Source organism: Cebidichthys violaceus, unplaced genomic scaffold, assembly GCF_023349555.1.
Source record: "Cebidichthys violaceus isolate CVI_PGR_0920_01 unplaced genomic scaffold, fCebVio1.0.p SCAF_211, whole genome shotgun sequence".
Taxonomy (NCBI): domain Eukaryota; kingdom Metazoa; phylum Chordata; class Actinopteri; order Perciformes; family Stichaeidae; genus Cebidichthys; species Cebidichthys violaceus.
The window spans coordinates 10001-30750 of NW_027176386.1; the positions used below are offsets into that span (position 1 = coordinate 10001).

At 43.5% G+C, this 20750-nt stretch overlaps 2 protein-coding genes across 4 annotated transcripts in view; both read left to right on the forward strand.

Moving 5' to 3' along the window:
* Positions 1-2182, forward strand: part of LOC137877524 (uncharacterized) — an 11385-nt gene extending 9203 nt beyond the window's left edge. For all 3 annotated transcript variants that reach the window (XM_068717478.1, XM_068717479.1, XM_068717477.1), the window contains 3 exons: positions 83-176; positions 286-364; positions 498-2182. In XM_068717478.1, the coding sequence (XP_068573579.1) occupies positions 83-176; positions 286-364; positions 498-1451 (1127 nt within the window). In that variant the 3' untranslated portion in view covers positions 1452-2182. The remainder of the gene's footprint in view (positions 1-82; positions 177-285; positions 365-497) is intronic.
* A 305-nt stretch (positions 2183-2487) lies between these two features.
* On the forward strand, positions 2488-20114 carry LOC137877525 (transmembrane protease serine 6). Its single transcript, XM_068717480.1, has 18 exons — positions 2488-2881; positions 4447-4573; positions 5084-5226; positions 5816-5883; positions 6945-7147; positions 7236-7277; positions 8304-8508; positions 8598-8734; positions 8818-8930; positions 9458-9567; positions 10674-10816; positions 10932-11030; positions 11387-11500; positions 11735-11851; positions 12206-12374; positions 15228-15505; positions 17276-17412; positions 18591-20114. Exons 1-18 carry the CDS (start codon positions 2807-2809, stop codon positions 18753-18755), a joined length of 2445 nt encoding a protein of 814 aa, XP_068573581.1. The 5' UTR covers positions 2488-2806; the 3' UTR covers positions 18756-20114.
* The last annotated feature ends 636 nt before the right edge of the window (positions 20115-20750 follow it).

Genomic DNA, 20750 nt, shown 5'->3' on the forward strand with positions numbered 1-20750 from the left:
GCTGAACCCCAGATGTGTTCCTCGCGGTGCGTTAACGCCGCGTCACGACCTCCAGCGTGATTCTCTGTCCCGTGTTTCTCAGATCTTCACGTCGGTGTTTTGGCCATCGTCGCCGCTGCTGCAGCGTTCGCCGTGTTTCTGGTCGTCATTCGCTTTAAGACCGACAAAACCACCTGGTGAGCGCACACACACACACACACTGAGGTATTCTCTGTTAGGCGTATATAGCAGTATATATATATATATATATATATATATATATATATATGTGTGTGTGTTTTGTAGGGTTTACATGGTGAAGAGAATCAGAGGGCCGCCTCTTCCGAACCCAGCGAAGTCCTTCCTGCAGGATGTCAGTTTCCAGGTGAGCTCATGACTCATAACTTGAGTTAATCCGTTTTGTATTTGCCTTCTTTGGCAAATGTTTATAATGTTATAATTAAAGCCGCATTAGTTGATTTCTGCACGTTTCTGTATGTTTTGCCTCTGCTTCACAGAACTGGTCCCCTCACTTCTCCGACAAGTCCTTCCATTCGCCCTTCAAAGCCGTGGAAGTCGTCTCCGTGGAGGTCACCTCCGCCGTGGACGCCGTGGCGCCGCTCGGCCCGGAGGCGGCGCTGCTGCAGAAGATGAGAAGCGAAAGCAGCTACGAGTCGACCAGCTCCGACTTCTCCAACCCCATTTACTCCCACCTGTGTCCTCCTCCGCCTCTTCTTCCCGTCTCCTCGCTCACCGCGGGGAGTCTGGCGCCCTGCGCCGCCGATACACCCTACGGGCCTGTTGGCGGTCACGCTGAAAGAGCAAGACAGGAAGCGAGAGGGAAAGAAGTGGAGATCCGCCTGCTGCTCTCCAAGGGCGGCAACGACAGCGAGTCCATGCCGGTGGCCTCAGGCTACGAGAGGGTCGAGAAGAACCAGGCGGAGCGCGGCAGGCTCCAGAGTCTGGATTCGGGCGTGTGCAGCGGCGAGGAGGTCAGTCAAGAGAGCCTGGAGGCGGATAGCATCACCACGATGGAGGGCGAGGAGGAGAGCGAGGGAGGGAGCGGCAAAGAGGTCGATTTTCAGAAGTTGTTAGGAGGCGTTTTCCGCGAAGGGTCCATCCAGGTTTGTTCCGGTTACGAGCGAGTCGAGACGCCGCAGCCCGACGGCCCCGAGCTCCTCAGCATGGATTCAGGCGTTAGCGGCGTTGGCGAGGAGCAGGTGAGTCAGGAGGACGTTGATCAATCCTCTGAATCCACCTGCCTCCTGCCTCCTCCTCCTCCTCCTCCTCCTCCTCCTCCTCCTCCTCCTCCTTCCGGCTCCTCACCGGGCTTCCCGCCCCTTTTCACGCCACGGCCGTTGGACCTCTGCGGGTCAGGGTTGAGTCCGGCTCTGCCGAGTCACTTCCTGGAGAGGATCGCTCTGATGTCGACCAGCAGGTCAGTGGAGCCCTCTGGTGACGGATACATGTGAGGAAGGACAGAATCTCAAACACCGGCTGGTTCCCATGAATGTATTTTCTTTCTACACTGTGATATTCTGTAAAGTGGGACATTTACGAGAAGAAAAATCACAAATCTGCTTAGAATTAGGAACAAAATTGCTGATTTTATAATCTCAGAGAGTAATTCTCCTACATTTCTGAGGTTTATCTTAAATGTACGACTTTAATCTCGTAAACTCTTTTATACGTTTATACATTTCTGATATATTTGAGCCTATGGTCCAAACCTTCACCATGACTATGTTGCATTGCTGTCAGTGTTTGTCACATGTTTCCATTTCGTTGTATATACTGTGTATATATACATTTTTTATTGTACTTAATATGTTCACAATTTTATTGTTTAATATATTTTTTGTTTTATATTTTAGTAAACAAATTTCCCCTGGCAGAATGAATGAAGTATATTTATCTATCTATATTTATTTGAGTTAAACAACACTGTGACCCACTTTTCAAAACATTGCTCTGTAGCGCCACTAGTGGTCAAAACCTCAAAATGATAACTTTAACAGCAAATAAATGTGTTTATATGCTATGATGGCAGCTTTATCAAGAGGTGCATAAGTTGTCATGAATGAAGAGAGTGTTCTACTGTTGCCGTTCATTTGTCATGACACTTGTTCTGTTGTTGTTTTGTTTCTGCTATGAAATGACTCAAATCTAAATTTCTAAAAAAATAAAATCTACACAAAATAAATGAGTATTTGGGGCATTTTGTTAACTTGTCGTTCCCAGAATTTGACGTTTGACAGTGAGTTTATCTTCAGAAAGAAGAAACCAGTGACAGATATTAAACCTGTTAATCCTTTCACACTTACACCTCGACCTCACCTCACTGCCCGTGTGGGATTTCTTGTTTGCATGGAAAGTGAAATGAACTCTGGGAAACGGCGTTGAGCAGACGCACGCGGCCTCGTTCCCACGTGTCTAGGCCGGTTGGCTGGCAGCATCGCCGCTGCTAGGCGACCATCGGTGACATCAGCGTACCTGTTCTCACCTGGCTGCTCCTCTGAGATGAGGAAGAGCTCAACAACATGTGGGATCGGCTCAAGCCAGCAGCTCGTGGAAGCATCTTGAGTTTTACTCCACTGAAACCCAACAAGCTTCGGGAAATATTGATTTTTTTTTCTTGTTTTACCTTTGGACTTACAAACAGAGACGGAGCCGTTCTCCGTCTGCTGGAGCGACATGTCTGTTTTTTTTTAGTGCTGAGCAGAGATGCTAAATAGAAAAAGCTGCTGAGTTGGAAGTTCAATCAAGGAGCCCTCGGCGGACGGTGAGATGATTTCTCGAGGAGCAAAGGACGCGTGGTGAGGAGGCGATGGCGCTCGGGCACGGCTCCAAGAAGTCCATCTCATGTGATCAGGTGGTCTCAACTGGTCCTCTGAACCACGGGGTCAGTAACGATGACACTAAAAACTCACAGCGCTTCACATTAATGTGGATTCGTTAGATCAACATAGTCTTTGACTGAACTTTAAAGGCTATTCTCTAAATGGAGGATCTTTTTGTTTTTGTTTTTTAATCTTGTTGCAATCATAGAGCTTCACAGATTGAAAAGCCAATCAATACAAAGGCAGGAATACAACACATACACACACACACACACACACGCACGCACGCACACATATATATACATTTTTTTTATGGGTGCAGCAGAAAAGTGCTATTTCCCCCTCTTAGAAAAGCCTTAAAGGAAAACTCCACTCATTTATTACACATAAAAGCGTTAAACTTTTACTACATTTAAAGCTATTTGTGGCTCCAATGTCACTAAACTTGTTGGGCTTACCAGACCTCAGGTTGCATTGTGGGTAATGTAGGCGCCAGATTTTGACAGGGAAGAAAAACGCTCCTTCTGTTTTGATCCTTTTTTGAATTGTTCATTGTGACTCCAACAATAAGAGAGTGATGCTAAATCAGTTGAGTCATCTTTAAGGTAAACTTGTAAGACTATGAAACAAAAATGTGCCTTTTATATATATATATATATATATATATATATATATATATACACACACACATACACATATACACATGTTTCATACGTCAAATGTATTACTGATGGGAATAAGAATATAACTAAATGCTTAGTTATGAGCAACTTAATTCCTAAAATGTCAAAATAATAGATCATGTTGCCTGAGGATACATTTCACCAGAGAAACTGAAGAACCCAGCTGAACATAATCCACATGGAACATAATCCACAAGGGACATAATCCACATGGAACATATTCTATAGGGAACATAATCTATAGGGAACATAATCCACAAGGGACATAATCCACATGGAACATATTCTATAGGGAACATAATCTATAGGGAACATAATCTACAAATAACATAATCTATAGGGAACATAATCCACATGGAACATATTCTATAGGGAACATAATCCACATGGAACATAATCTATAGGGAACATAATCTACAAATAACATAATCTATAGGGAACATAATCCACATGGAACATATTCTATAGGGAACATAATCCACATGGAACATATTCTATAGGGAACATATTCTATAGGGAACATAATCCACATGGAACATATTCTATAGGGAACATAATCTATAGGGAACATAATCCACATGGAACATATTCTATAGGGAACATAATCCACATGGAACATAATCTATAGGGAACATAATCCACATGGAACATAATCTATAGGGAACATAATCCACATGGAACATATTCTATAGGGAACATAATCCACATGGAACATAATCTATAGGGAACATAATCCACATGGAACATATTCTATAGGGAACATATTCTATAGGGAACATAATCCACATGGAACATATTCTATAGGGAACATAATCTATAGGGAACATAATCCACATGGAACATAATCTATAGGGAACATAATCTATGAAAAAGACCCTTCAGACTGTCAGATTTGATATTTTCAACCCCAATAGAAAGTCAAAGTGTTTGTCTGTTCTCAACAGGTAGAAGCTGGTGACCAAGCTGTGGCTCCACCCACCAGGAGGGCTCGGTCCTGTAAGTGTGTGTTGGCCTTCCTCATCATCATCATCCTCGTCGCTGCAGGAGCCACACTGGCCTGGTACTTCCTGGGTACGGAGTTTTGCTCTCTTTCACTTCAACAACAACAAGAACCACTGCCATGACATGTTCTGATATTCATGTTCCCCAGAGGATGAACCATCCGGACTTTAGTAACTCTGGTGCCACCAGCAGGTTGACATTTGGGCTTTTATCGAAATATATTGACAACTATTGGACCGGATTTCCATTAAATTTGGTACAGACACTGTTCACGTTCCCCGTAGGATGAATCCTAATGAGTCCTGAAACCCAGATATGAGTCAGCATTTTTGTATTTCCTGTTCTCTCGTCTCAAAGTCATTGTGTTTTTGGTTAGATGTCTGAAATAATGTCTAAATGAAGCTTAAGAGTGTTAACGTGTCTTAAAAAGAGTGTAAATGAGACGAGTAAACGTCCTCAGGAGAACACTAGTCCTCCTTTAGCTTGGTGGTGGAGACGTGAAGTCATGTGACTGTGGTGGAGTTCCGCTAGCATTGCTGTGTGCTTATTTAACCCCATGTTGACCTTCCTCTGTGACAGAGTACAGGGTTTGGGTGCTGGAGCCTCGAGTCCAGCAGCAGTACACGGCCTACCTGTCCATCCTCAACAGGAACTTCTCTGCCGATCTGTCCTCTCACAGCAGCCCTGCATTCAAGAAGGAGGCCAAGGGGGTACGGATCATGGTGAGTGGGGACCATGAATTCCTCTGACACTGATGTAGAATTACCTCCTAAGGGACCAAGACTGCTGCTTGGAAACCGCTCCATGAAGCCTCTTTTCCTGCTGGACAAAACCCCCACGAACATCTGTCTTATGTCTTCAGTGGGAATGGTTACAATCGGCGTTAATTCACAGGACAAATGACTGCAGTAGTAGTAGGTATTCATCGGCAGTGATGGATAGTGGTGGACACCGGCGCTTCCTTTTGTCTTCTGATGCCACAAACTCCATCCGTCTCCGTCCAATCGGTGCTTAGACGTTGTTCCAAATGAGTCAGCGATGAGTTTGAGGAGAGACGGAATAAGATAGAGATATGAAAATGAAGAAACGTGTTCTCCGGAAGTCCACCTTTATGATTTTGAATGATGCTTTTAGATCTAACCATAAATACATTCAAAAGACACATTGACTTGGGAACCGTACATGCAAAAGTCACTTCTTGGTTTTCAGGACTCATTCCTGCAGCTCTCTATTGTAAAAGGAGTCTATAATCCGTGTTCAGCAGGTTCTGACTCTTGTAAACTGGCGGTATTGTCTTCCTCTGTCCTTCAGGTAAAGAAGATAATAATGGGCTCCAGTCTTTCTCGGTACTTCAACTACACCACTGTGTTCGCCTTTGGGTACGTGGATCAAACTTTTTCTGGAACGGTAACAATAAGCAGGGAGAATAGCTGCGAGGTGAGCGTGGCAGAACTTCCATACAGTATAAAGACCGTAGTTTGTTCCCACAACAATATGTCAACGTTGATGTTTTGGTCACATTTTGACCCAAACGACGACCTTTTCCTAAACGTAACTAAAGTAGTTTTGTTGCTTTGAAAACACTGAGGAGCAGAAGGATGTTTAACGGTGATTTTATACAGAAAGCATCCAAAACAAAACTTACAAAGCGCTTTTAAAGCACGTCTGGGTCTGGCCCCAAAATATATAGAGGAAATGTTGAGCCCCTAAGAGCCAGCTCACAGCCTCAGGTCCTCAGGTGGGGCTCTTCTGGCTAAAACCTAAAGGTGACCGTGTCTCTGCCATCAGGACCCCTCGGCTCGTTCATCTATTGTGCCGTTTTATCAGGTTTAACTCTCACCTCGTCTCAAAGCACTTTGTAAACTCTGTTTTTTAAAGGTGCTATATAAATAAAGTTATTATTTTTTATTATTACAAGGACGGTGAGTCCAAAGGTGACACATTGAAAATCCAACTTGCTAAATCAGATCACAAAACAGGATCAGGTAAATAGGCCAACGACACGAGGGACACAAACAGGAAACATAGCAGGCGAACCACAAACAGATGAAAGACACAAGCACTAAAAATACACAAGAAACTAATCAGACCGCAGGACACAGGTGGGCAGAGGGCTGAGAGCTGATTGGTGGAAGAAACACGAGGGAACAGAGCGAGGCTGACGAGAAAAACCACAAAGACAGGAAGTCAAACACAGGACGCAAGAAGCAGGGAACTTCAAAATAAAACAGGAAACAAGCTAAACCAAAAACAAGCTTGTGAGAGGATACCTTGAATACTTAGTTAAGTACTGAAGTAAGTAGTAAGTAGTCAGTACTGCGTACTGCAGTAACGGCACTTCTGAAGTTATTTCAACACAAACGACGACCTTTTCCTCAACCTAACCACGTAGTGTTGTTGCCTGAACCTAAAGCTGTGGTCCTGGTCATGTTCCATGCAGGGAGGGGAGCCTCGTGGCTCACTTCTGGATGGCGATGTCGATGCCGAGCAGCCACGCTGGGAGGGTCACACTGGAGGAGGTCACCAGGAGCCTGGAGGAGGGCCTGAGGGGGTGCGGAGGGTCGGGGGAGGAGGAGGAGGAGGAGGAGGAGACGGCCAGCTGCAGTGGATACCTCCTCCACCTCCCCTCGCTGTCCGTCAGTGGTGAGCGTGAGACGGCAGATGGAATGTGTGTGAGCAGGAAAGCGTTTGATTAGGTTTAAATCTCCTCTTCTGTCCTTTTGTTCCACAGAAACCGACTCCAAAGTCGTAGAGCTTTTGAAAGCCTCGTTTGGTATCACTCTCTTTCTTTTATGCTTCTTGCTTGTATCAATGTATTAACGATGTGATTGAACTGGGATTAGCATGCAGCCCAAACTGTGTTTGTCACGAGTACTTTCACGCAAAGTAACGTAATTGGAGCGAGATTAATTTTTCACAAATAAAGACATCGACCAATCACATATTCAAAATATTCACCGCAGAGTTCAACCAGGAGGCTCCATGAATGAAGAGGGACAACTTTATTACTCCTTTCAACTTTGACAAAACGCAGCGCAGACCTGACCCACCATGGTTGTTTAAAGAGGACTGAAAGTTTGACCCCGGTGTATGAAATTACCCAACAATCTCTGGGCCCACTGAGCATGCTCACTAGCGTTTTCTTTAGCCCCGCCTCCCAGCCCTCAGGAGGAAGGTTGATTCACCTTCAACAAGCCTCTTTCTCAATGTAAGTCAATGGGGGAAAAAAAATAAGTATTTTTGGGCTTCATGGCGTCACACGACGGACATGGAAATTGTAATTCCAACATTTGGCCTAAGATTTGTTACAAAACGTTGGTGTTCTTCCTCTTGACTTTCACAATAAAAGCCCAAGACATAAACAGTGAAAAACTGTTTACCAGAGGGAACTCAAACGCTCCTCCAGGAGACCTCATGTGAAGCAGAAAGTTGATTTAATTAATCCTAACTAAGTAGCTGCGTTGCCTAAACTTTGCTTTCCTGTGAAGAGGGAAGTTTATTTTGAAAAGACTGTGACTGTGTTGCTGGACTTTCGTCGGAAAATGTAGGAAAAATGAGCATAAACGTTTACATAAGATATCATATGCAGAATCTATTCAAACCTTTAATTAAAAAAACAATCACGTCTTTGCATCATTGCTGGTATGAATAGTTTTGATGGTCATTAATTTGGTGTTTTAATAAATACAGTAAATCCAAACATCAAGGCCTGAATCTACTTCAACACAAAATCCCACATGAGCTCAACTCTAACAACTCTACCGCTCCGTTTTTTTTGTTGTTGCATCGTTTCCTCCAGACTGTTACCGCTACCAGAAGCTGGTGTCCAGCAGCCCCTCGGCCCTCCGGGGCCCCGACACGCAGCGCTCCTCCTGCATGTGGCACCTCCAGACCGGCCCCGGATCCCAGCTGGAGCTCCGCATGGAGTGGCTGCTGCCGGAGTGCCGGGACAGGCTGGTGGTGTACGACTCCCTCACCCCCTCCGACTCCCACCTCATCACATCGTGAGTTTCATCCGCAGATGTTCCAGCTGGGACGTATCAGGCTAATATTCACGATGTTCGTACCCTTTGGTATCCTCTTGTCCTCCCAGTGTGTACGGCTGCAGCAGACATGAGCGTGTGGTGAACGTCCTGTCTTCAGGCGACTGGATGACGGTGGTTTGGAAACAGGGTCTGTACAACTACAAGGACCCCTTCTCTCTGTCGGCACAGGCCTGGGGCCGTCAGGGTAAGACCACCTGAACCTTCTTTTTACCCGTTCAGCAATGTTTCATATGATTGTGAATTGAAAATCTTCTCTCTCTCTCTCAGACTGTAACTCCACTGTAGAGCTGGAGGCAGTATCAGGGGTCCAGGGGACGCTGAGGACGCCCTTCTTCCCCAGCTACTACCCCCCCGACACCAACTGTACCTGGAGCTTTACTGTAAGACCGTCGGCTGATTATGAGACATGTTGTAGTTAGGGACCTCTCTGTGTCCTTTGTGTGTTTGTGGTCGTTTTGTGTCTCTTTGTAGTTAATCTGGTCTCTTTGTGGTCATTTTCTGTTTCTGTGATCATTTACTATCTTTTGTAGTTGTTTTGTGTCACTTTGTGGTCGTTTACTGTCTCTTTGTCAGTTTTGTGTCTCTTTGTAGTTGTTTTGCTCCTCTTCATAGTCAATGTGAGTCTCTTTGTGTCTATTTTGCATCTATTTGTGGACGTTTTATTTGTCTTTGAGGTCATTTTAAGTCTCTTCCTGGTTGGTACGTGTCTCTTTGACTGCTGTTTTGTAAGTCAAGGCCCGGGGGACCCCTGAGTCTTTGGGCCCCTGGTCCGGTAGGCCCCGTTCAGTAATCCATCCATGTGTGAGACACTCTGTCGTCCATATGTCTCCAACGCTTTGATTGATTGATGCATGTTAGTGTTGTAACGTTATTGTTTTTTTCTGTTTGCTGTCCTGTGTGATCTCAGACGCCCGGTGTAGGGTTGGGCTTGTTTCTGGAATTTGAGGGCTACGAGCTGAGCAGAGCCAGCTACAACCAGGCCTGCACCCAGGGACAGTGGACCATCCAGAACCGCAGGTAGGCTGGACCACGATGAGCCGGTCATTTTGTGTCAATCTGTGGTTGTTCTGCCCCTTTTCATAGTCGTTGTGAGTCTCTTTGCATCAGTATTCCTTCTCTTTGTAGTCATTTTGTGATTCTCTCTGTAGTTGTTTTGTGTCTCTTTGTAGCTGTTTTGTATCTCTTTGTAGTTGTTTTGTGTCTCTTTGTAGTTGTTTTGTATCTCTTTGTAGTTGTTTTGTATGTTTTGTGTCTCTTTGTAGTTGTTTTGTGTCTCTTTGTAGTTGTTTTGTGTCTCTTTGTAGCTGTTTTGTATCTCTTTGTAGTTGTTTTGTGTCTCTTTGTAGCTGTTTTGTATCTCTTTGTAGTTGTTTTGTGTCTCTTTGTAGTTGTTTTGTATCTCTTTGTAGTTGTTTTGTGTCTCTTTGTAGTTGTTTTGTATCTCTTTGTAGTTGTTTTGTATGTTTTGTGTCTCTTTGTAGTTGTTTTGTATCTCTTTGTAGTTGTTTTGTATGTTTTGTGTCTCTTTGTAGTTGTTTTGTGTCTCTTTGTGGCCATTTTGGCATTTCTTGCCCAAAATCGGTCGATTCTTCCTTCCTCTTCAGCCTGTAACCACCAGACACCTCACGCAGGTGGCAGCAATAAATACATGGAAAATACCTAAAATGTTTCTCTTGGTATAAATAAGAGCAGAGAGTGTTTTTAAAATACTGTGTATTTATAACCGCCACCTGTGTGACAGGAAGTGTGTGTGTGTGTGTGTGTGTGTGTGTGTAAAAAGTTTCCATACAGGACGTGATGTGCAGACCTTTCAGTTAGTTTCACAATACCTAAAAAACACAAATAGAATGACATATATATGAATTACACAGTGAAGATGTTTTCATGTCATGGTTCTGTTCAGTGCTGAGGCAGCAGAGTTTTTTTATTTCTAATCAGAGGCACTTTACATTTCTATTTATTTTCAATCTTGTCTCGTGACAAACTGGGAGTCTAGTGTCGTTCTTTAGGTTCACTCCATGTTGTCTAAACTCCTCAAACGTCCACCGGAGCCAGTTGTCTCTGCAGGGGACACGTCCCTGGAGTTTGATCCTCTGACTTCAGTGTCTCCGTCCTCTCCTCAGACTGTGTGGCTCCAGAGGCCTCCAGCCGTACAGTGAACGCCTCTCCCTGCTGTCCGCGGCGACCGCCGTCGCCATGACGTCGGAGGTGTCGCTCACCGGGCCGGGACTTCAGCTGCGCTACGGAGTCTTCAACCTATCAGACCGTACGATGTGGACGCGTGCTCGGTGACGCCTCTGTCGTGTTTCGCTCGTGTTCATGAACAGATTTTTGTAATGTGTGTGTGTGTGTGTGTGTGTGTGTGTGTGTGTGTTTTACAGCGTGTCCAGGTCAGTTTCTGTGCTCTGTTAACGGCCTCTGTGTTCCTGCTTGTGATGGAATCAAGGACTGTCCCAACGGACTGGACGAGAGGAACTGTGGTACTTATTTATGTCTTAAATGAATCGAATGTGAGAAGTGAAAAGGGTCGAACCTCGACACAAGTCCAGCGAAGCCCCAAACGCTTAGATCATTGGTTTATCTCTTCAGGTGTTCTGCTGATCGTTGATGAGATGCTGTTTCATGGAGAGTAAAAGCTTTGATCATGTGATAGAAACACAGCAGAGAGTGAAAGCACAATAGATGACAGCATGAAAGCAGAGACTGTATTTAATAAAAAGAGGAAAAGACACTTTTCTTTCTAATGTGTCTCCTGGTGTGTGTGTGTGTGTGTGTGTGTGTGTGTGTGTGTGTGTGTGTGTGTGTGTGTGTGTGTGTGTGTGTGTGTGTGTTTCAGTGTGTGTGGCACAGTACCAGTGTCCAGAGGACAGTCAGTGTGTGGACTACTACAAAGTGTGTGACCAACTCCCAGACTGCCCCGAAGCAACGGACGAGATGAACTGCACTGATGGTAACACACACACACACACACACACACACACACACACACACACACACACACACACACACACACACACACAAATACCAAAATCTAGTTTCTTACTTTTAATGTTTTTTTGTGAAATGCAACAAATCAACATGAAATGTAGTGTATGGAGGCTGAAACAGCAACAAAGCATCACACACGTGTGTGTGTGTGTGTGTGTGTGTGTGTGTGTGTGTGTGTGTGTGTGTGTGTGTGCAGGTGTGCAGTGTACAGATATGACCTATGTGTGCGCTGATGGAAAGTGTCTGAAGAAGCCGAATCCAGAGTGCGACTTCGTCAGCGACTGCCCCGACGCCTCCGACGAGAAGCAGTGTGGTGAGACGATGAACAGTTCAGTGATCCGGCGGGTCGGACCAGAACTGGTTGTGATAAACTGATAAGATTCTGAACGGGTGAATCTTTTCTTAGACTTAATGTCAGCCTGGTTTTATACATAAAGTGAAAAGAAAGTCTGATTTTGAAAAATAATTATATTATTATTATACCAAAAAACACTATATTATACATTTTTAAACTAGCAACAATCTTGGTCTTTTTGAATACTACTCTGCTGATTCTATTAACACACATTAAGCATTTATTTTCTGTGTGTGTGTGTGTGTGTGTGTGTGTGTGTGTGTGTGTGTGTGTGTGTGTGTGTGTGTGTGTGTGTGTGTGTGTGTGCTTCAGACTGCGGCCTGAGGCAGTTCTCCAGCCGTATAGTGGGCGGGACCAATGCCACGGAGGGGGAGTGGCCATGGCAGGCCAGCCTTCAGGTGCGGGGAACACACATCTGCGGGGGGGCGTTGATCTCCAGCCAATGGGTGGTGTCCGCTGCCCACTGTTTCTATGACGACCGGTAAGACGGGGGGAGGAAGTGGTGCGATGTAACCTTCAAAACAAAGATGTTTTTTTTCATCAAAGGGAACGTTCAGTCCGGCTGCTTGTTCTGTTCAGTCAAAGCAACGTGTTTCTGTAATCTACAGCGGCAACATCCTGCAGAGGATCAACTATTGTCATCTCTTAATGTTCCCTGTATGGAGATTAAACGCTTGTGTGTTGTTATTTCAGTGGACATTCGGGAAGAGACGTTTTTGAGAGACAGAAACAGTTGCTCAAGTATTCCTTGGGTCGTACCCGAAACTATATAAAAGTTATTTTAATTTGCATTACTTTACTGCCCCCATAACGTTTCTTTCCCCCTGCAGCCTCTACTCCCCCTCGGTGTGGACCGTCTACCGTCTCGTTGTTTTGTGTCTCTTTCTAGTCATTTTGTGTCTCTTTGTAGTCATTTTATGTCTCTTTGTAGTTGTTTTGTGAGTCTTTCTAGTCATTTTGTATCTCTTTGTAGTTGTTTTGTGTGTCTTTCTAGTCATTTTGTATCTCTTTGTAGTTGTTTTGTGTGTCTTTCTAGTAATTTTGTATCTCTTTGTAGTTGTTTTGTGTGTCTTTCTAGTCATTTCGTGTCTCTTTGTAGTCATTTTGTGTCTCTTTGTAGTCATTTTGTATCTCTTTGTAGTTGTTTTGTATCTCTTTCTAGTCATTTTGTATCTCTTTGTAGTTGTTTTGTATCTCTTTCTAGTCATTTTGTGTCTCTTTGTAGTTGTTTTGTATCTCTTTCTAGTCATTTTGTATCTCTTTGTAGTTGTTTTGTGTGTCTTTCTAGTCATTTTGTATCTCTTTGTAGTTGTTTTGTGTGTCTTTCTAGTCATTTTGTATCTCTTTGTAGTTGTTTTGTATCTCTTTCTAGTCATTTTGTGTCTCTTTGTAGTTGTTTTGTATCTCTTTCTAGTCATTTTGTATCTCTTTGTAGTTGTTTTGTGTGTCTTTCTAGTCATTTTGTATCTCTTTGTAGTCATTTTGTGTCTCTTTGTAGTTGTTTCGTGTCTCTTTCTAGTCATTTCGTGTCTCTTTGTAGTTGTTTTGTGTGTCTTTCTAGTCATTTTGTATCTCTTTGTAGTTGTTTTGTATCTCTTTCTAGTCATTTCGTGTCTCTTTGTAGTTGTTTTGTGTGTCTTTCTAGTCATTTTGTATCTCTTTGTAGTTGTTTTGTGTGTCTTTCTAGTCATTTTGTATCTCTTTGTAGTTGTTTTGTGTCTCTTTCTAGTCATTTTGTGTCTCTTTGTAGTTGTTTTGTATCTCTTTCTAGTCATTTTGTGTCTCTTTGTAGTCATTTTGTATCTCTTTGTAGTTGTTTTGTTTCTCTTTGTAGTTGTTTTGTATCTCTTTCTAGTCATGTTGTATCTCTTTCTAGTCATTTTATGTCTCTTTGTAGTTGTTTCGTGTCTCTTTCTAGTCATTTTGTGTCTCTTTGTAGTTGTTTCGTGTCTCTTTCTAGTCATTTTGTGTCTCTTTGTAGTTGTTTTGTATCTCTTTCTAGTCATTTTGTGTCTCTTTGTAGTTGTTTCGTGTCTCTTTCTAGTCATTTTGTATCTCTTTGTAGTTGTTTTGTGTCTCTTTGTGGCCATTTTGTGTCTCTTTGTAGTTGTTTCGTGTCTCTTTCTAGTCATTTTGTATCTCTTTGTAGTTGTTTTGTATCTCTTTCTAGTCATTTTGTGTCTCTTTGTAGTTGTTTTGTATCTCTTTCTAGTCATTTTGTATCTCTTTGTAGTTGTTTTGTGTGTCTTTCTAGTCATTTTGTATCTCTTTGTAGTTGTTTTGTGTGTCTTTCTAGTCATTTTGTATCTCTTTGTAGTCATTTTGTGTCTCTTTGTAGTTGTTTCGTGTCTCTTTCTAGTCATTTCGTGTCTCTTTGTAGTTGTTCTGTGTGTCTTTCTAGTCATTTTGTATCTCTTTGTAGTTGTTTTGTATCTCTTTCTAGTCATTTCGTGTCTCTTTGTAGTTGTTTTGTGTGTCTTTCTAGTCATTTTGTATCTCTTTGTAGTTGTTTCGTGTCTCTTTCTAGTCATTTTGTGTCTCTTTGTAGTTGTTTTGTATCTCTTTCTAGTCATTTTGTGTCTCTTTGTAGTCATTTTGTATCTCTTTGTAGTTGTTTTGTTTCTCTTTGTAGTTGTTTTGTATCTCTTTCTAGTCATGTTGTATCTCTTTCTAGTCATTTTATGTCTCTTTGTAGTTGTTTCGTGTCTCTTTCTAGTCATTTTGTGTCTCTTTGTAGTTGTTTCGTGTCTCTTTCTAGTCATTTTGTGTCTCTTTGTAGTTGTTTTGTATCTCTTTCTAGTCATTTTGTGTCTCTTTGTAGTTGTTTCGTGTCTCTTTCTAGTCATTTTGTATCTCTTTGTAGTTGTTTTGTGTCTCTTTGTGGCCATTTTGTGTCTCTTTGTAGTTGTTTCGTGTCTCTTTCTAGTCATTTTGTGTCTCTTTGTAGTTGTTTTGTATCTCTTTCTAGTCATTTTGTGTCTCTTTGTAGTTGTTTCGTGTCTCTTTCTAGTCATTTTGTGTCTCTTTGTAGTTGTTTCGTGTCTCTTTCTAGTCATTTTGTATCTCTTTGTAGTTGTTTTGTGTCTCTTTGTGGCCATTTTGGCATTTCTTGCCCATAATGGCCACTTGCAAAGGCTTTTTGAAACTCTCATGTGCCAAACCTTCGATAGAGATCAACATGTCTGCACAACAACTTCTACATAAAAAACGTCTTAATCTGCACGGATGTTTTAGGTCGATTCTTCCTTCCTCTTCAGCCTGCTAACCACTGTTGCTCAAGTTATTTTAATTTGTATTACTTGACTGCCCCCATAACGTTTCTTTCCCCCTGCAGCCTCTACTCCCCCTCGGTGTGGACCGTCTACCTGGGTAAACTCCTGCTCAGCCCCAGCAGCCCCACCGAGGAGGTGGCGCGAGTCCAGCGGATCCACCTCCACCAGTACTACGACGACGAGTCTCACGACTACGACCTGGCCCTGCTGAAGCTGGACCGACCCGCCTCCGCGCTGCTGGCCGGACACGCTCGGCCCGCCTGCCTGCCTCCGCCCGCCCACCAGCTGGAGCCGGGCCTGCTCTGCTGGGTCACCGGCTGGGGGGCTCTCCGAGAGGGGGGTGAGAAGGGAAGGGGGGCGGACAGAGAGGGGGAAGTAGTGGAAGTAGATGATGGGATTTAGTATTTAAACCAGAATCAGTGGCAGAGATTCACCACTTCACCTCCTTGTATCTCAGAGCTTGTTTCATTTGAATAACTGTTCCTGTGGAGGGAAGTAAAGAGCAGGATCGAGCTGCACCAGCTTTTAAATGAAGCTCTACGCTCGAGTGTTCCTCAAGTTCTCTGTGTTTCTTTCTTTGGTACTAAATGAGAAATGGCTGGAAAGCAAAAGGCCCACACAACACAGACAACCTGGCGAAGTGTGTGTGGAGACGGCTGCTAGAGATACTGACGCTGATCAGTGAAATGGGACGCAGGTGAGGAAGTGGCTCAGGTGATGGAAGAGGAGGGGAAGTTGTGAAGGAAGTGAGAGGAGACTGGGACAGGCGTGACAGTCTGGACGGATGAATGGCTACGCAAGGAAGTTAGAGTTTCTTATCCACATGATCACGAAGGAGGAAGTATGACGACGGCACAAACGCACACTTAGTCCAACAAACAGGGATCTCTCTGGAAACTAGAAATCCATGTTCATTTATTCGTCACATGACTTCCAACAACGATCTTGTTCCGCAACCTATACAAGTAGTTTATTTTGAAAAGACTGTATTCATGCAACGAGCAGAAATCGACTCGTGTTGCTGGACTTTCGGAGGAAAGCGATGACACACGTTGTGTGAGGATCTGTAGCGTTGCATGAAGCAACATGTATTTTGTAGTTTGCAGAGTATCTTTTCAAAATAAGCTACGGTTAGGTTTAGGGTTAGATCGTCTTTGGGTTAAGATAAGATTGTTACGTGGTGTTAGCTTAGTACGTTAGTAAGTCAATGTTGGGAGTGAGAACGGGTCGTTTTGTGATCACAGTAATTCATTTAACAAACACTTTAAATGCTGCAAACCTGCCGTCGATTCAGTGTTTTTCCTCAGAACTACAGGTAGAGGATTGTTTTTCATTATATTTTCCATTTGGCCTCAGGCTTTGGTCTCTGTGACTCTCAGGATCATCAGCACGCCTTGTAAATGTGCAGGTTTATAACCATGAAACATTTCAAGAAGGACTTTTATTTGGTGCTTTTGATTCGTAGGTTTATTTCATAAAGGTCCAAAGTTGTTTCCATTTCTGTTACAGGAGGAGCAGTCAACTTCTTTTCCGATGGCTCGTGGTATTTTCACAGGAAGTGATTTCATGTGCAGCCTGTAAGACCTCGTATCCTCAGCAGCACTTTGAATTAGAGGGGTTTTTGTGGGTGATAACGGAGCAAAAACACGTGAAATTAGTTAATTTAGATTAGAGACGCAGGAGGAGATAGAGGGATGTAGTTTCTGATGAACCGATGAACAGAAGACAGCCGTTTGAGACAGAAGGTGTTGGAAACATTTCAAGATTTTTTGTGGATTAGATGTTAAAGTGCGGTTACAACACTATATTTCCAGTGAAGTGGTTTCTTTTCATTGTAAGGATGAAAACGTCGCCGCTGGTTGATAACCGGTAACATGAACACGTTTAATGGTTTCTGCTGAAGCTGTAGAAGTCATGTGACGGCTTTCTGTGACATAATCGATTGTTGCTTTTCAATTTCAGCTCTCTGTGGACTTTTTCTTTTTCCATGTAGCCAAATACAGCAACACGAGGAAGGGGAAGTGAATGCAGATATTGTGCTCAGTGTATAAGTGAAAGAGGAAGAAGGGATTGTCCCCCGTTGACCCTCTCTGAACCCTCTCCTCTTCAGGCAGTGCCAGCAACGTGCTTCAGAAGGTGGATGTTCGCCTGGTGAGCGAGGAAGCCTGCGTCCGCTCCTACGGCCACCTGGTCACTCCCAGAATGCTTTGCGCTGGTTACCGTAGTGGAGACAAAGATGCCTGTCAGGTACGGAGAAGCATGTCAAAACTGAACCAGCAATGCTCCGTTTTCATTTCATCACAATGCAGTTTGAATTTAAAGCTGCACTATGATTTTATGTCCACGGTGGATTAGACTACGGCGTGAAATAAAAGGTGACACTCCAAAATCGGCATCGTACGTTTCTGCAAACCACGATAAGGTTCATATCAGCCTCATGTCACTGTTCCGGAAATGCACAATTCCATGTCGTTAAAGAAATGATTGGTACGGTGTAGGAGCAAAACTACAACGAGAGGTAACAACGGAACACTGTTACTTCATTTTGTAACTTAACAGCGTAATGTAACAACATAACGCAACAATATCAAATGTCAAAATTAAGTAACAACGCAGCGCAACAACGCAGCGCAACAACGCAGCGCAACAACGCAGCGCAACAACGCAACGCAACAACGTAACGCAACAACGTAACGTAACAACGTAACAACGTAACGTAACAACATAACAACGTAACGTAACAACATAACAACGTAACGTAACAACATAACAACGTAACGTAACAACGTAACGTAACAACGCAACGTAACAACGTAACGTAACAACGTAACGTAACAACGTAACGTAACAACGTAACAACGTAACGTAACAACATAACAACATAACGTAACAACATAACAACGTAACGTAACAACGTAACGTAACAACGTAACGTAACAACGTAACGTAACAACGTAACCCGTGAATCACCCCTCCAACCTGCCCTTAGTGGACTTTCTCTCTTGTTATACTCGTTGTTACACCACTTAACTTTCATACCACGTCATACGTCACTTGCTCTGAACATTCAACATTTTTCAGAGACGTACAATGCCGACATGTTTTTGACATGTTGGCTACTGGACATGTGACCTCCAACCCACAGAGAATTATGTCTGCAGTTCCCCTCAGCTTTGCAGAGTTTTGAATTGTTATGTACAAAGTAAAAATAAACCAAACCAAACATCCTGGACGTCCTCAGGGTGGAGTTCTTGTGTTCCTGCAGGCCATACAAATGTGTTTTAAAGGCCAGACGTCCAAGCCCCGAGTGACATCATAGTTGAGTCACCAGTATTGGTCATCAGCCTGTCGTGGTCATCTTGTGCTGTAGAGACATTAAGATGTCCCCCCCCCTGCCCTCTTTTAACGCCGCCTGTCTCTGTCAGGGGGACTCTGGCGGTCCCTTGGTGTGCCAGGAGCCGTCGGGTCGCTGGTTCCTCGCCGGCGTGGTGAGCTGGGGCAAAGGCTGCGGGCGTCCAGACTACTACGGCGTCTACACTCGCGTCACCCGGCTCACCGGCTGGATCAAACAGGTCATCGGCGGCCCCTGAGACGCCGGTTCATCATCTCCACGTCAATATCCTCAAAGTCCTGGAGAAGAAAAGAGCTGGAGGAGGATTCTGAGATCTCAGCCGAACGGCGAGGTGGTGAAGCGTGAAAGGCTCATAAAGTAGTAGAGCTAATAATAGAACCTTATTTATGCAGCATCTTTCAGAACTGATATTATGAAGTGTTTATCCAGCATGCAGTAAAAGAAACATGCCAAAATAGTGAAAATATAATTAATTTAGAAAGAATATGATTAAGAAACACTCATAATGAAATGTGATGATTGTTTGACTTGACTGTAAAAGATCTCTCTTTTAAAAACATTGAACATTGAACATCTTTCTCCCATAATAAAGCATATTTCTGTTTCGTCAACAAGTTTGCAACAAACTGTTTGTTTACATGTTTGTCTGGAAGTGAAAACAAATAAGATGGCGATGTATACTTCTTACAGTCTGTGGGAGAGAACGGTTCAGTATGCATTGAGTTATACTATTGTATATCATACTACTGTATATCATACTACTGTATATCATACTATTGTATATTATACTATTTGTAGAATTAGATCTTGAGCTGGAGGCTCCATCATGAAGAAGACTGGAACAGAGAGCGTCTGTTGTCCGTCTCATTACCTTTTGCACTCTGGAAATGATCCCTGATCCTCGGGGGACATTTCAATATTTGAACCTCCCCATTTACAGTGTAATTGGTATTTTATTAGCCTGTAAAATATGATGACAATTCTGCTCAATGAGGCAGAACAACAGTGGTCAAACGGGCCTCTGGGGGCCTCTGGGGGCCACAGGAACCATCCATCCTTTACAGCAGTGCTCGACGCTAATAAATGACCTTCACCAGTTTCTATGGAGCGTGATTTTAAACTTTCTCAAGTTTGTTTTTGTCTTGGTGACAGACCTGACGTCATCACGCCTCCCTGTCAATGTACGTCCACTAAAGGTTGCTTGTTGCTGCCACTGACAGGCTCGAATTGTTCTTATACGTGTCTGACAACATCACGCAACCTCTCTCTTCATCCAGACTGTTGTTAATGTGTAGGCTGTTCTCGTCCGGCATTCGTAGCTTTAACAACGAAACGCCTGTCCTGAACCAGACCGTAAAAGCTCATAAAACCTTTTATCTGTATCTTTCGGTTCTCTCCATAATGTTGGCAGACACTTCAAATTACGAAAACAATATACATCGACTGTGAGGAGCAATTAAATTGCAACCTCTGCTGTCTGCAATGTTTTCCCTTTAATGCTGCGCCAATTTAAAACACTGCTGTCCCAATGACAATGTTTGAATAAATACAAAATACCAAAGTTACTCTTTAAAAGATGTTTTGACTCATTTTTACATTTGGATTCAAATGATTCTTAAACATTCAACGGATTCATTAAATGCTGTTTGTATAAATCACAGGATTTCTGGCTCTTGAATAGTTGTCAAGCTCTTCCCTGTGGCAGCCATTAGGGGGCGCCATTGAACGCAAATAGATAGTGTGCATGGACGATCGAGTTACAGATGATACCTTATCCACCAAGACAGATTGTATTCAACAATAAAAGAAACCAAAATACCAAACGGGGACTGTTGACGTAATCCAGGCCGCTGATTTAAACAGCTTCATGTGTTTTTTTATCTATGATTCAGTTGTTGGTGTCTCTTTCAGAGTCGACTAAACTGAGCTACTGAGTTAAAGATGAAGCATGGAGACTCTCTCACACACCAGAGGTCTTAAAATTAAGGTTCTGCTTTTCTTTAAATATGTCAGTATCAAGTACACAACATCATAAACGTTATTTTCCCCGGAGGTGAAGGGAAGCGGTGCAGTATCTGGGCTGAAGCGGTGCGGTATCTGGGCCGAAGCGGTGCAGTATCTGGGCCGAAGCGGTGCAGTATCTGGGCCGAAGCGGTGCGGTATCTGGGCTGAAGCGGTGCGGTATCTGGGCCGAAGTGGTGTGGTATCTGGGCCGAAGCGGTGCAGTATCTGG

Bases quoted from the DNA above. Each gene is read 5' to 3' on its own strand.
- LOC137877525 (XM_068717480.1), top strand. From the start codon at position 2,807: ATGGCGCTCGGGCACGGCTCCAAGAAGTCCATCTCATGTGATCAGGTG. The intron at 5,227-5,815 runs GTGAGTGGGGAC...TCTGTCCTTCAG, and splicing joins CCAAGGGGGTACGGATCATG to GTAAAGAAGATAATAATGGG. The intron at 7,278-8,303 runs GTATCACTCTCT...CGTTTCCTCCAG, and splicing joins GCTTTTGAAAGCCTCGTTTG to ACTGTTACCGCTACCAGAAG.